At 41.4% G+C, this 16,429-nt stretch overlaps 1 protein-coding gene across 2 annotated transcripts in view; it reads left to right on the top strand.

Moving 5' to 3' along the window:
• Positions 1 to 16,429, top strand: part of LOC106571329 (ephrin type-A receptor 7) — a 76,110-nt gene that overhangs the window by 40,479 nt on the left and 19,202 nt on the right. For both annotated transcript variants that reach the window (XM_014144271.3, XM_014144270.3), the window contains exon 6: positions 15,787 to 15,911. In XM_014144271.3, the coding sequence (XP_013999746.1) occupies positions 15,787 to 15,911 (125 nt within the window). The remainder of the gene's footprint in view (positions 1 to 15,786; positions 15,912 to 16,429) is intronic.

The raw sequence follows: 16,429 nt of genomic DNA, 5'->3' as shown, positions 1-16,429 counted from the left end.
TGTAAGAAGTTCTAGAGAAGGACTTTTTTTTAAGTGTCCCTTTGGTGTCCTATTCTAACTAGGGAGTCATGTAGTTGGGAATTTAATTGCCTATTTAACCTTGTGCATCAGTGCAATTTTATAATTTTATACTTGGATGACAAAAACATGGTTTTACTTAATACTGTTGGAGAAACTGCTTAATTACTATCTTGGTGTCTCAAAGGATATTTCTTCCGGTAGTAGACTATACAATAGTCTGTGTTGGGGATACATTATCCTTGCATGACCAGATTCAGCTTTTTTGCTATTCTTTGTGTTAGTTGTTTGTTGTGATAGTGTGGATGTGCCCGAAGCTTTGGTGAAAAAGGTGCTTTCTAGGTTATTTCTAGGTTCCTCATGCATAAAACCACCATATTTCATAGTGGAATAATCAATATATTTTTATTTGAAGAGATCTTGGGATTGTTTTCTGAAAAGTATTCTCGGAAGAAAAACTATATAAAAAAAAACATGGAAGAGCCGATATCTCCAGAGACTGCAATAATTAAATGAGTTAATTAAATTCTCCTCAAATGGTCTCGTTGTCACACCACTGAGTAGCCATAGCCAGCAATACTGTCACATAGCAGCTAGACTAATACACTTTGGCAAAAGCATCTTGTTTCAGGCTGTGGATACTCTAGATTAGAGGTTACTGGCTGATACTGTGAGACATACTCCATGCATGGTGGCTTCACTGGGCTTGCTGCTGCAGGTGGGAGCAGGCTGAACCCCCAGACTGTCAATACGGTTTTGTTAGTTCGTTACCTCCAGATAATTGAAAGGTAGTTCATTTTAAATTGTGTGAACATTCCTGGTATTTACATAATAATACGGCAACATCCTCCAATTAGCTGGTGATTTGTGGATCTGCTAAAGAAAACATATAGTGTGACACAAAGAGAGGCAAAAGCTTCTGTCTGTCAATGTGCAGTGCGGGTAATTGGGAACAGGGTTTGGGACAAGCTCAACAAACTGAAAGCAAACGATAGTCCAGCCCTCCCACTAGCCCTAAGCCTGTTCCTTACTGTCTAACAATGCCCAGAAATCACCAATTACTGTAATGGCAAATCCTGGCCTCAATACACAAAGGCTGAGAGAAGTGACACCTGGCTGATCTTCATCAACAAGGTTTACTTGATCTCTCAATACAGAGCTCCTCAGTCACTAACTCCCCTATATGCACAGCATTTAACCGTCTTAGTCCAATTTCAGATGATTTTGTTATCCCATTGGGTTCATTGTTAGGAGAATGTGCTATTTGTGTAAAAGCTGTTTGTGTGCTCTCTGCATTGCTGGTGGTCCTCCCGGTTGTTCTCCCAGTGTAGAATATCACATCACAAACAGCCCCACCCCTTACCCTTCACTCCCTGCTGCCGCCTTTCCTAAATCCACATCGAGGCTGCATGGCCAAAATGGAGAGTACATGGGATATGGATATGAATGGCTGGACTAACTGTTCTTTAGTTTAATAGTGAAGGATTAAGGCAATTCAGACTGATAAACAAAGAAAAGGCTGTGGCAGCTTTTTAATTGTGCTGTTTGATTAATGGCAGCTGCGTTAGACCAGGCATTTTAGGAGACAACACAATTAAAAGTGATGTAAAGCATTGACTACTGATTAGTTCCATGTGGAGGGCTGAGAATTTGATTTGACCAGAACACATTTTCATTTGTAATAGATTAAGGGAAGTCCTGTCTTCCCCCTCTTCTAAAGACGAACAGGTCCACAGAATCTTGTGTTCTTACTGTACCGGCTTTCTCTTTGAGAAAATAAAATGACAATTCCGAGAGAAAATTTGAAGTAAGTAAAGATTGGGGTTTTTGTATCTGGCAAAGCTCCAAACTTTAATCAGGCTGACGACTTCAAAGGCCTTGCTGCCGGCCTTTCTATTTTCACATTCCAATACATTCCACTGGCCGTGTTCCTCCTTTCATAAATCCAGAGAAACTGATTCATCTGCCAAGCCTAGCTGAGTTTTATTGGGCCATTCCCAGGGTTTGTCATTTTAAGCAACTTGCAATAACTTCACCACAAAGCCATGAAAACGTCTCACTTTGATCCCCAAATGAGAGAACATTATCCAGCTAATGGAGCAATTACAAAAAGTATCCTCAATGATTACTTAATGACATAGCATGATGTATGCTACCTACATCATACTATATTTCATGAATACCGTTAGTCCTGATCTTCTGTGGGCACATCAGAATCAGTCTCTATAGATGGATCTGGCTGACCTCTACAAGAATGTTTCTCAACCTTGAGTAAGATCTTGATTAGTAGCTTTTATAACATTTACCATTCAATATTTATCCTATTAGTCTGTGACTTGTATTGTTTTCAAAGAGCAATAGATTATTATGTAGTTGATCAATTGTTTTTAGGGCTGTCAGAGTTAATCAGTTCATCAGTTAATCAGTTAACTTTGTGTCGTTTTAGTGCACCATTTAGTTTTTGTGTGATTATTTGCATTGTCTGAAAGTACATGGAAACTTCCAAAATACATAATATATACAGCTAAAATCTACAATGTCATGTAGAAACAAGTTGACATTGAGGTTAAAGAAAGTGTGCATTTTAAATGTACCTGATTTTGCTAACCATTACTTTAGACAAAATTAAGACATTAATATTCTTGTAATATTTTTTTTCTGAAAAATCTTTAAATTACACCTCACTTTGAGCAAATTCTGACAATGCGATTAATCGCGATTAATCACAGCAAATTCTGCGAATAACTCAATAAAATATTTTAATCATTTGACAGCTCTAATGCTTGCTTTATGTCAGAGATGAATTGCAGTCATCTTTTTCCTACATTGAGGAAAGAAGAAAGAGTCATTACAAAGTCTATTAGAGGAGTTAGTAACCAAATAATGCTCTTATAAGACAAGCTCTGAAGAGTTCATGGAACTGTACAATGTTCTGAGGGATAATTACCTTATATAATTATGCCAGTGTAACTCATCATGATCCTTATGTCAAAATGTGAGAACGTATTCATATTCACACACTCACACCTGCTCTCCCTTGTATGAGCAAAATGTTGATCTGAATACCAAAAAAATACTACATTTATAATACCCCATTACTATTTTCCTGACTTGTGTAGCAGCAGAATAATTTCAGCTGTTGTGTTGAGAGATCCGTTGTTTTCCTGAGAGCTGCGGTCTGGGGGAATGAGTCTAACCAAAAGCGGTTCAGGTACTGAATACAAACAGAGAGGAAAAGACGAAGCGCAAGGATTTACTCCGCCCAAAATCTGTCCGCATGAGATAAGCCAGTTTTTGTATGGAACTCTAAGAGAGAGTGTTGAATTACCTGAGGCTTATTTGATCTAATAGAAGTTTCGTAATGTTTACTCTGTTACAAATATACTGATATAAGTGGATGCACATGGCATTCTGGCAACTTTGAGAAAAACAACTTAGTTGTGCCTGTTGTTCACACTCGTATCTGCCCTCTCATTGGCTAGGATGGTCCCACCTGAGCTCACCTACCTTCAATCATAGTGGACTTGTATTTCCATTGTTAGAGCGAGTGGTCACTTGGCTATCTTGTCAATATAATAGAAAATCTTTGATACAAAACAACAACAAACAGATCATACCCTCCTACCTCAGCAGATATAACCTCCTGTGGTTCTATTTCCTGGGTCAAGGGTCATACTACTGTAGATAGTATAGCTTAGCCAATATCCACCAGCTGAAAGGTTGGGGGCGGCTGCCTCCAAACCCCTCGCTTTATTGTTATTGTCATCCCACCCAGAACAGTGTTGAAGAGGCTTAGGGGGGTGCTTTCTAGGGAAATGGAGCTGACCTGGCTATCTTCTGGGTATTATAGTGGTGTTGCGCTTCTCACGGCAAACTGAAGCCGATTTGTGCCCAGTGATTATGGCCAATCACATGCTCTGGAAGCTGGCGGAGGCGAGGGGAGTAGGGCAGTGGAGGGACAAAGGACAGTCTCACTGGTCTTTGTAGGGTAGGGAGAGAGAGAGAGAGAGCCTCTCTCAGCAGTTCAGGGTTCAGCTAAGCAACCTGAGAGAGACCCTTGTTTTAGAAGGTAGCACATCACTCAGCACACTTTAGGTTGAAATCAGCGAGTGTTTCCATGTAAGGGGAGAGAAGACAGTGGTGTCTGACTGGGGGAACAATCAGCTCTTTCTCAGTCTGTTCAATTCATTCCCAACCTAGGGGTGGAAACAACGTAAGACTTCAATGAGTTCTAGCATGCCAAAACAGGTTTTACCTGACAATTTATAATAAATCATGGTTACAGTTGTGATCAAAACAGATTGTTGCAAGCTGGGGAAATCTGGCAAACCAACTCTGAAATTCTCTCCAAAGCCAGGAGTTGTAATGTTTTGCAGTGTGATATGAGAAAACCCCATAGACACTGAGTCATTGTATTTCTCTTTGTATGGTAATCAGACATGACTCATAATCAGTTTTTGTTTCTGTTTAGCTAATATAATACATCATGAATAAATATGGCTGGGTGGGCCGTCACATCTAAGATCATCAATGCATCTACATACTTTATTCCCTGAAGGAACTATGTTTGGAGTATGTGTTGAAGTGTAAATTGAGCACACCCTGTCATTGTCAGTGCACGTGTCTGATTTTCGCCATGCCCTGTCATTTTGTTTTTGTCTGAACATAAGACATCAAGCTTGCTTCACATCACACAGATGAATGATAGCTCACCGGCGATGACACACAAAAAGCTGACCTCTAAAACTATACTGTGACTAAGCAGACTGTTCTGCGCAATCTGTGTCTTTGCTGTCTGTATGGCTCAGTGGAGGGCGGGTTGAGGGCTGCGGGCTGAGTTTGTCTGGGTGTCGGAGGCAGGGTTTACTCATCATGACCGCTGCTGCTGCTAGTATGTGGGCCTTCCCCATCATGTCATTACTGGCTGCTTGGAGTTTAGTGGGCCTGCCAGCTCTGTCCCTCAACGCTCGGGACACTAAGCAGATTTGTTTTCACATGGACAGGCACACTCGCCTGTCACGGGCGGACTGAGTTCTGCTCCATCCTACACCCACTTGGAGTATTCCTCCCACTACTATGTCATGTCATCATCACCTGTTTTGCGACAGAGGTAGAATGAGGTGGCAAAATAGGAGGTAGAATGACAGAGTTGTGACGTGGGCATTTATTTGATTTGTGATTTACAGGCAGACATAAGAGAGCTAAGAGGCAGCATACCTCCCCTCTGAGAGCGTGACTGTGACCTGTGGCTTGAGAAACATAAAGAGTTGCCAGTAAACTGAGGGGGTCAGAGTTGTGGTGAAATCTACTGGGGTCGGCCATGTCGTTAAATGAAATGACTTTTTACTCTTTTTTTGTCCGTCTTTTTCAGGTTTTTTGTTTTGCCTACGCTACAACAAACATTCAAGAGTTTGTTGAATAGAACCACCTCCCCTCTTATCACACTCTGTGAGTCTGTGATGCCAAGTTTGTTGGAACGGACCATGTCTACATTCACAGTCCCTCTCTCGACTGATAATTTCCAGTCTACTTGCCAAACAAGATAAAACCCTTTAACCACATATCCGTGATGCTCAAAAAAGAAAGTCTTGATTATTGTGCTGCTCCTGCTTTATCTGTTGACAGACTCAGGTAGTCACTCAGCACGCTGGCCACAGCAGCTCCAGGGGTGATGATGATGTCTTTAATTTCCAACATACCGCACCCCCTGTAGCTTTCCAAAATGTTTCGAGCAGGCAGGGTTATTTTCCACACTGGGGAGAGATGGTCTGCCTTTGGCCTGGAATCTACAGGTATGGACCTGACTCAGTGTTCTTACACAGTGAGAGAAAGAGAGACAGAGAGAGGCAGAGAGAGAGAGAGACAGAGAGAGGTCTGCCGGGTTGGCTTAGAGCTGTTGGCAGTCAGCAGAGTGCGTCCAACCAGACTGCTCAATGCAAAATTACAGACTTGGCTGGAGGGGCTCTGGATATAATTTCCCTGCTATGGATGCTGTCCAAGACTGTGATTAAAGAGCATATGAGCTCTGATTAATATGATCATCTTGGTGATGACAGAGGTATTTCTATAATAAATAGATGTTTATGATGCCAACCCTCAGTGATCATATGTTCCCCCGATTGTGGTGGTTTCATTTGGCATTTGTATATTCGCCGTGCCGATGCCAAACTTAAGATTTATTCACCGCTGATCAGGAAATGAGGATGCGGGGTTAAGGCAGTCTAAGACAGGCAGAGCTGCCTTTGTAGGAAGGCATAGATACGTGGCCATAATAATATCCGTGCCTCGGGATTCCGACACAAGCTAGCCCCATCACCCTCCAAACACACTGCATTTTATGAATTCTCTCTCATTTCAATCCCCATATGGCTCGGCTGTCCAATCAAGGCTTTAGATGCATTCGCCGGGGGCCTGGGGCTGTGCTTTGACATTTAATAGAAGCGACGAGGAGGTGGAGGGCCTTGTGGCTGGTTAGCAGCGGATCCTGTAAATGTCCACAGTCACAGTCAGACCTACTCTTAGGAACATTCTGCCGTGTGCGCCGCTGCTGTAATCTGCCTCTGTGCCTTTTCAATCCAGAACCTTTGTTTTATTAAGATAAACGATAAAGCCACTCTGTATGCAAACACATAGACTTTCTCTGCTTAGGCCTGTTGGTGTATTTGAAAAGACATGCCTTGCAGCTGCCTGCAGCAGAAAGGTCATTGAGGCAGGCGATAAGCATATCCAGGTGTGTACATTACTACATTACCACCTGTCCCACTACTTTCATTTCTCATCAGTTGTTTCATCACCTGATTCCCTGTGATATTCAGTGTGCTGAGCAGGACTTAAATATCATCATTAGAATACGACTCACAATAAGGGATTTGGACGAGCAGGGCCGTGGCATATTTTTCTGCCGTGAATTCCATGGATCTGGCCCTGTACGTCTTCCAGGGAGGTTCTGTTCTGTACTCCGACTGGGATTTACACTAAGTGAGTTCAGATGGAAAACGGACTGGAACAAAAACTAGATTAATTTACAAAGCCACGGAGATCTCACTCTGTTTTTTACCTTTCATGTATTTCCGACGACCGCCCCTAAAACAGGTTGGTGTTTAGCATCGTTTACATTCTTCTCCTCCCACATCCAGGCATGCTGTTTATTGTCAGTCAAATTTGGATTGCCAACATAAGTCAACAAAAAGCCTTATTTGGCAGCAAGTAAAATGTATTGCATTAAATTGTCCTCTTGTATACCCCTTGGTGTGAGCAGCAGAGGATTTGACAGAAATGCGGAGCTGAATTACACATTTTATGATGCTGTTATTGCATGTAAAGAAGCCAAATTTGACTTCATGTGTGAATGCAAGGTCTTTGTGTTGTGTTGTGTTTTGTATTGTAGTATTTAGGGCAGGTACAATACCAGTATTGCAATATTGCAAAATTATTTGGTCCTTTAAAACCTGCTGTGTGTAAAATATTGTGTGCTATAGCTTGGAAAATACATACATGTGACTCTGGATGACAACATAATGTTTGTTTCCAACATTACGGTTGTTTTCCTAAAGAAGTAGGAATCCGCTTCGTGTTTTGTTTCCTTGCTAACAAGTATCGTGATACTGGTATCGTCCCGGCCCTAATAGTACATGGACCATTGTTTACTCCCTAATAGTACATGGACCATTGTTTACTCCCTAATAGTACATGGACCATTGTTTACTCCCTAATAGTACATGGACCATTGTTTACTCCCTAATAGTACATGGACCATTGTTTACTCCCTAATAGTACATGGACCGTTGTTTACTCCCTAATAGTACATGGACCATTGTTTACTCCCTAATAGTACATGGACCATTGTTTACTCCCTAATAGTACATGGACCGTTGTTTACTCCCTAATAGTACATGGACCATTGTTTACTCCCTAATAGTACATGGACCATTGTTTACTCCCTAATAGTACATGGACCATTGTTTACTCCCTAATAGTACATGGACCATTGTTTATTCCATATGTTACAGCATCTTTCTTTTTCTTGGTTCATACATTTATTCACATTTATGTACATTTAAGTAATTTAGCAGAGTCTCTCATCCAGAGCGACTTACAGTAGTGAGTGGATACATTTTTGTACTTTTTTCCCCATACTTGTCCCCTGTGGGAATGAAACCCACAACCCTAGCATTTCAAGCGCCATGCGCATCCAACTGAGCCACACGGGACCTTATTATTGGCTGTGGTTCATTAGCCTAGTTGACTATTATAGCCAGGGAAATGTCCTTATGAAGACAGAATTATTTGGGCCCCCGGCCTTGAAAACAAAACATTGACTTATCTTTCTCAGACCATTAATGCGTACTATTTAACTGGCACCCAAGAAGACATTTAGGCTATCGTTCTTCTATTTACATCATCATGATCCTGAAGTTGATGATACAATTTTCCATTTACCTTGAAACATATCATTATAATTGTTTAATATTGTTGTGTCTCAGTGGGCCACTAGGCTATAAATAGGAGCTAAGTGCAATGGTCTGGTCACTCTGAGGAAGACATCAGCTTGACATCGAAACATCAGTCACCTGTCCGCATTCTGTACAATGGATTAAAGTGAGCAATAAGAAATCAATCTCTGCCTTTTTTTGTTGCGTCCTTCTTTTTACCTGGAATAAGTCCTTTTGGATTTTTTCTTGGTAAGCCAGTCTCTTGATGACACATTGTTTCTCTCTTATAAATCACTCTCATTTTAATAATTTATTTATTTTTTATTTTATCTGACCTTTATTTAACTAGGCAAGTCAGTTAAGAAGGGCAAAAAGACCTCCTGCCAAAAGGCGAAAGGCCTCCTGTGGGGACGGGGGCAGGGATAAAAAATAAAATATATATATAAATATAGGACAAAACACACATCACGACAAAAGAGACAACACAATACTACATAAAGAGAGACTTTAGACAATAACATAGCAAGGCAGCAACACATGACAACAACATGGTGGTAAACACAACATGGTAGCAGCACAAAACATGGTACCAACATTATTGGACACAGACAACAGCACAAAGGACAAGAAGGCAGAAACAACAATACATCACACAAAGCAACCACAACTGTCAGTAAGAGTGTCCATGATTGAGTCTTTGAAGAGATTGAGATAAAACTGTCCAGTTTGAGTGTTTTTTGCAGCTCATTCCAGTCGCTAGCTGCAGCGAACTGATGATGGGGATAAGAATGATCGGTAGTGAAACTCCAGGTAGGAGATGATTCCATTCATGCTTTACATGAGGGTAGAGGACAAATATCTCCATGACAACCAAGCAGCCCCAGCTACTCTCCTGTCCTCTTGGAGGAATCGGGGTGTGTGTCTCAGAGCTGCTGATGATAGGCTGCCAGCCCTGTTAGCCCTGCTTCCTAATTTGGCCACTGACACCGAGCAGCAGAGTGTATTTTCAGTAAGTGGGGTCCCTGCTGCCTAAACAATTATGTAACAAAGCTGACCAGTGATTTCTGCATCTGTTACACAACTATTTGGAGATTAGAACGGAGTTCACACAGCATGGGACGACCATTGAGGGGCAGGTTTGAACGGATCGGACTCCGTCAGCTCGCGATGGAGGGGCAATGATGCGCACGGCACATTATGTGTCCATGTCAGTGAGTATGAATATTAAAAGGGTCTGGAATAATTTTCCCGCTGACCCTCACACTCACGGCACAGTTCACCACAAGACTATAGTTATTTTGTTATGGTGGGTGACACAGGAAACCTGCTGAAACGCATTGAATTTAATTCATTTGCGGACATAAAATTGGCCAATCGAGAAGTTATTCATCATTGATTCAAATTTTGGTCAGAAAGCTTTTATTAGATGGTTTAAAGATGTAGACACAGTATACCATTGTTACATGATATTTAAAAATAGTCACTTCAAGATAACATAGAGTACATGATAGATGGCGATACATAGTTTTGAAGCCCATAAATATCTCACTGTTGATCCAGGGGAGTACAAATTAATATACGTTGGGCTAGGTTTTCTAAAAGGTCTTTGAGTGGGAAAATAATGGTATGGAATTGTCATCTTGATGGCAGTACTGAAGTGTCAGATATGTATTAATCATTACCCATCAGTTGCGGAGCTGTCAGTTCGCTGATGTAATATGAAAGAGCCAAACTCCTCTAAATCAGTTTCTGCTAATTACTTTGAAGCAGAGGCCACTTTGACCTCCCTGAATGCCCGGCAAAGGTGCCCCTAGTCCAGCATTGTCATTATACAGGTAGTGGTCCAACTAGCTAGCTAGTCTCTTGCTAACTCTATTTTGAAGCACACCACATCAAGGGTAATTTGATAAGGGTATTTATATAAGGATATTTTCATAAGGGTATTTTATGAGGGTATTTCATAAGGGTATTTATATAAGGCTATTTATATAAAGGTATTTTTATAAGGGTAATTATATAAGGGTATTTTTATAAGGGTATTTTTATAAGGGGAATTATATAAGGGTATTTATATAAGGGTATTTATATAAGGGTATTTTTTATAAGGGTAATTATTTAAGGATATTTATGTAAGAGTATTTTTATGAGGGTATTTTATAAGGGTATTTATATAAGGCTATTTATATAAGGGTATTTTTATAAGGGTAATTATATAAGTGTATTTTTATAAGGGTCATTTTATAAGGGTAATTATATAAGGGTAATTATATAAGGGTATTTTATAAGGGTATTTATATAAGGGTATTTTTTATAAGGGTAATTATATAAGGATATTTATATAAGGGTATTTTTATAAGGGTATTTTTATAAGGGTAATTATATAAGGGTATTTATATAATGGTATTTTTTATAAGGGTAATTATTTAAGGATATTTATGTAAGCATATTTTTATAAGGGTATTTATATAAGGGTATTTATATAAGGTATATAAGGGTATGTATCTAAGGGTATTTATATAAGGGTATTTATATAAGGGTATTTATATAAGGGTATTTTTATTAGGGTATTTTTTATAAGGGTAATTATATAAGTGTATTTTATAAGGGTATTTCTATAAGGGTATTTTATAAGGGTATTTTTATAAGGGTGATTATATAAGGGTATTTTTACAGACACTCATTTATACGTAGCACTCACACTGAATTTGAATCAGGGTAACTATAGAGATGATCAAATGAAATATAACTCACAGATGAATAAAGACATTCTAGCTTTGGCTTATTATCTATATTTAATGACTTGTTTGAAAAGAGAAGGAGATTGCCAAGTGCTGGGAGTGAAAGGAGAGAACCCTGGTTCTGCTGTAGGTGCTGAGCAGAGCTTGGGAATTTCTCTGTTACAAAGGACTCCACTCAGCGATGTCATCCACATGAAAGCTGAAGCCTTGATCCCTCTACAAAATGAAAGCGTTACTTAACGGGGCTGAACAATTTACGTCTGCTGTGGTCGCTCTCACCATCTCCCTCCCCAAACTCTAAGCGGAGGTGACAAAGCTGTGAGCGGCGGTGGCTGGGAAGGCACATTTCCGTGTGTGGCTTGTCGCGGCAGGCAGTGGAGCGGGCGGATGAAGGACGCACACCAGTGCAGATCGAGGCCCACTAGCCAATCCCGACAGCTCCCCTCACATTCATCAAGGGCTGGGCCAATCATTGTCTGAGGTTTTTATTTTCTGAGTCACTGAGCCTCTACTGCTTGCTCTGAACACAAAAGGTGAATTCTCCTTCTGTCTTCTTTTCCATGACTGCTCCCAGAGTGATTGAAGAACCTTCACTATTAAGCTAGTAGACCCAGTCTGCTGTTTCCAGCCCAGGCAAGACTACACTGTCTCACAGCCAGTTAGGCTATAGCTGGAAACCTAGTTATAACAATGAGGGAGTACACCCACCTCTTACACACACACACACACACACACACACACACACACACACACACACACACACACACACACACACACCAGCTCTACTTCCCTTCGTCCACTGCTTCAACATCCCTCTCTCTCCTGGGCACCGCCAACATTTAATACGAGGGAGTTTTTCTCTCCTATGTGAGTCACAATGTCAAATGGGAATTATTGGGGATTATGTCATAGCTCATTAGCGTCAACCCTGGGACCATACTGTCGCCGATCTTGATGTTTTCATAGAGGTTCCCAATCTATTAAAGTTGAGATCCTTAAGTGGGCCATAAATATCAAACTTGTGGTCATGACAGAATGAAATCTAGAGGACAGACCAAAAACAACGTACTGTGTGTAAAACATGTCTGAGGTGGTTCCTGTCTGTGTGACATCACACCCGTTTCCTTAGGCTAATATTTATATCATAGGCTAAGCCAATGTATGTTATCTGCAGGTGTTTCAAGTGTTGAAATTACCTTGTTGTTATTAGATTTCCTGTCTACTGTGCAGAGCCTGTTAGATGCAGCAATCTCCCACTCATTTTCTATTTAAATGCTGTTAAGTAACCATAGCTTTTAAGATAGTATACGTCATCTAGTACACTCAGTCAATAATGTGGGCGTAAGATACTCAAGCTTGACTTCAGTAGTTTGGTAATTAAAAGCAGAGTAGTTTATAGAGGAGCAGAAAGAAAGGAGTTTCTATAATGAACTGACATTTTCTCTGCCACTACTTCCGCCACTGTAGACTTACCCAGAACCAACCGGAGTGAAAGAGAAGCGGATATTAAAATCTTCCAGCGTAATGTATTCATAAAGGTATTCAAATGCAGCGCATGAGAGAGAGTGGGCTTCCGGATGAGTTAGCTTTACAGTGGGAGGTGTTGGGGGTCTCTAATACATTCTCTAATATTGTAGACTGAGTGATTGCACAAACGCTTTCCCCCAAACAGTCACTTTGAGACAGGCATAACAATTAATAAATGTTCTGGTACACTAAGCCCCTCGGGTTTGTTAAAAGTCTTGTGGCTGACTGGGTTCTGGTCCCTATAATGTTTAGTACGTCATTAATGGCTGTCACAGGGTCCTGCCTGAGTAATCCACAGGGGAGGAATAGAACCGTTTAAAGGAACATGCCTTGTCCGTATTAATAACCAACCCCGCTCCCTCACTCATTCTCACCCCTCAAACATTTGAGATGCTTCAAGGCCACTGCTACTACCTTCCTTTTTTAAATGACTGTTGGAGAATTCACTTTTTTCTCTCCTGTGGAACAGATCTGCAAATAGTGTGCATTGATCTAATGATGGTACCTAGTGAAAACAAAACATTGCAGATGTTTGTCACCTGTGCTTGAGTTAGGGAGGGAGGGGTGAAGTGGAGGAGTGAAGTTTGTTTGGGCTGCTGGGTGACTGACAGAGTCCTAGCAGAAGGCCCAAGGCTGGAGGGGGGTAAATGGGGACGATCTAATGATTAGGCCTGCCTGTGGATGTGTCCCAAATGCCACCCTATTCCCTACATAGTGCACTACTTTTGACCAGGGCCCATAAGTGCCCAAAAGTATTGCACTATATAGGGCAGGGTTTCCCAACTGGCGGCCCGAGAAAGAGAGCGAGAAAGAGAGCGAGAGAGAGAGAGAGAGCGAGAGAGCGAGAGAGCGAGAGAGTGAGAGAGCGAGAGCGAGAGCGAGAGCGAGAGAGAGAGAGAGAGAGAGAGAGAGAGAGAGAGAGAGAGAGAGAGAGAGAGAGAGGCTCACAACAGTCAAAATCTTCATTCAATTTCCAAACAGTCGATGGAGCCAAGCGACTGACAGTAAAGTGTAAAAGGATTGAAAGGAACACACGCTAGAGGTGTCTTGACGCAGTTCTAAACTCAAACCAGAACATCCATCGATCAGGAGAGGGGCGGTTGTCTGTACTTATTAAAGGACCAGTCACAGGACAGGGTGCAGAGAACAGGCATCCAAGATGGCCCAAGTTAAGCTGCCTAACCTTTTGTTGTGGAAACTTAATCGTCCCAGGAACTGCGAGGCCATTGTGAAAAATATATATTGTTACCGTGTTTTGGTTGGATTGGTAGGATTATACGTGACATATCAAAACAGGGAGTTTGTGACAGGGTCTCTGGTGTCGTGTGCGTTACTGTCAGGAATGCAGATGAGCCCTAACAAGGTTTAAATCCAGCAGCAGTCATTAGTGGGGAGATCATCTTAAAACAAATCTGGGGTCAGGCCCTGTTGGGGCCCAACAGCTCCGAGAGCCCCTCTTCCGCTGGGTGACTAAACAGCATGACACATAGAGACATCAGCACTTTATCCGCTCTGAGCTCCAACTTCAACCTTCCTTCCCACACAATCAGGGCTCACCCTCCTCCTTCCTATGGGAAATCCCTTTGCCTGCTTATTTCATATACATTCTCATAGGATATTGGATCATTATTATTTATTTATTTATTACATTTATAAAACTCTTTTCATTATACAGAATCATCTCAAAGTACATACAATAATAAATAAAGAGAAAACAAGTGGAGACAGCTAGACGTTAAGAACCCAGCTGACACTACCAGGGACAAGGACACCAAGGAGCACAGATATCAACAGAAAGCCTTCCTAAAGAGAAAGGTCTTTAGGCCCGTTTTAAAGGAGCCCAGAGTCTGTGGTGCCTTCAGGTGGTCCGGGAGGGCAAGCTGAAAGCTGAAAGGATATACTCTACTGTATATTCATAACTTGAAGTTCAATGAGTATTTTCCATTTTCTGTGGAAGTTCTGGAGTTAAACCTTATGTGTCGTAATTTGTGATTCTGAGAAAATTAAAGCATTGTTTCATTCAGAACCTAACTGGCCTTGAGGCATGACTGTGTGTGGTTGATACAGTAGATGGAAGTAAGAGTATCATACACCACTCTGTCCATCTTCCAGCTCACACCAGCAATGAGCAATGCACGCCCCATCTGCACAAAGATTTGAATTCATTACCTTGAGTTTATTATCTTTGTTACAAAAATCTGCCTATGTTTACTTCCTCTTGCTTAACAATGGATATTCAAACATGTGGGAGAATTTAAATATTCAGAACTGTTACAATGTACAATTACAAGCTTAACTTCACAGCTCTTCACACCCAGTGCAGGAACAAGACACTTTAATTGTGCTGTAGAAGGGAAAAAAGAGACTAACTTTCAGAGGTTATGCTCAGTGCAACAGATAATTACTCTGCTATAAACCAGGTGTCGTGAGGTTACAGGTGCATTTCACTAAAAGGATTTTTGAATGCATCTGTCAGAGAATAAGTGCTGCCGGTTCGACCGCCATCTCACTGGAATTTATTTGACTTAATTATAATATACAGTATAATAATATATGCCATTTAGTAGATGCTTTTATCCAAAGCGACTTACAATCATGTATGCATACATTTTACATATGGGTGGTCCTGGGAATCAAACCCACTACCGTAGCGTTACAAGTGCCATGCTCTACCAACTGAGCTACAAAGGACCACATGTATTCAGAATCCACATGTTGAAGTTTTACACTGGCTGGGATAATGCTATCTTATGCTGTTTGCACTGTAATTAAGAGGTGTAAACATTTAGGAGCAGCCGTGTGAATAGAGTGTGTGTGTGTGTGTGTGTGTGTGTGTGTGTGTGTGTGTGTGTGTGTGTGTGTGTGTGTGTGTGTGTGTGTGTGTGTGTGTGTGTGTGTGTATATTTGTGTGTGTGTGTGTGTATATTTGTGTGCGTGCGTGCGTTTCATGAGTTTGAGAAAAAAATACACATTTAAACATGCAACCAAGTGCATGGAGAAAAAGTTGATAAAAAAACTATGTGCGCTGAGTGGGTTTGCCCATCACTTATTGACACGTCTTGTTCCAACAGCTCCCTCCCAAGTCAGTGAGGTCATCAGGGAGAGAGTTCAGCAGCGAAGCGTCCAGCTCTCCTGGCAGGAGCCTGAGCAGCCCAACGGAGTCATCACTGAATATGAGATTAAGTACTACGAAAAAGTGAGTGTGTTTGAGAGAGAGAGAGAGAAAGAGAGAGAGAGTGTGTGTGTTGCCTGTCCGTGTGTGTGTGTGTGTGTGTGTGTGTGTGTGTGTGTGTGTGTGTGTGTGTGTGTGTGTGTGTGTGTGTGTGTGTGTGTGTGTGTGTGTGTGTGTGTGTGTGTGTGTGTGTGTGTGTGTGTGTGTGTGTGTGTGTGTGTGTATGTATCTGTGTGTGATTGTGTTACAGCTTTGAACACAGACAACTCTGGCTCTCCCAAACCCTACCCCCCCCATCCCCTCCCTATCTCTCTCCTCTCCTTTTTAGTTTCATTTTGCCTACTCTTCACTTCACATTCTATCTGCATGCCGTTGCGAGTGGGATCGGCAGGATTCTGCGAGGAGATCCTTTGTCCCATAATTGCAATAATGAATGAGACGCTCATAAGATTTTAATCAGTCCCTGGTTCTTCACAGCCACCCACACACACATACCAGGCAGCACACACTTTATCATGCTACTCTGCCATCATTAACAATCT

Source organism: Salmo salar, chromosome 15 (genome assembly GCF_965601325.2).
Source record: "Salmo salar chromosome 15, fSalSal1, whole genome shotgun sequence".
Lineage (NCBI taxonomy): Eukaryota > Metazoa > Chordata > Actinopteri > Salmoniformes > Salmonidae > Salmo > Salmo salar.
The sequence above is the reverse complement of the archived record's forward strand: the minus strand, read 5'-3'. Positions and strand labels throughout refer to the sequence as shown.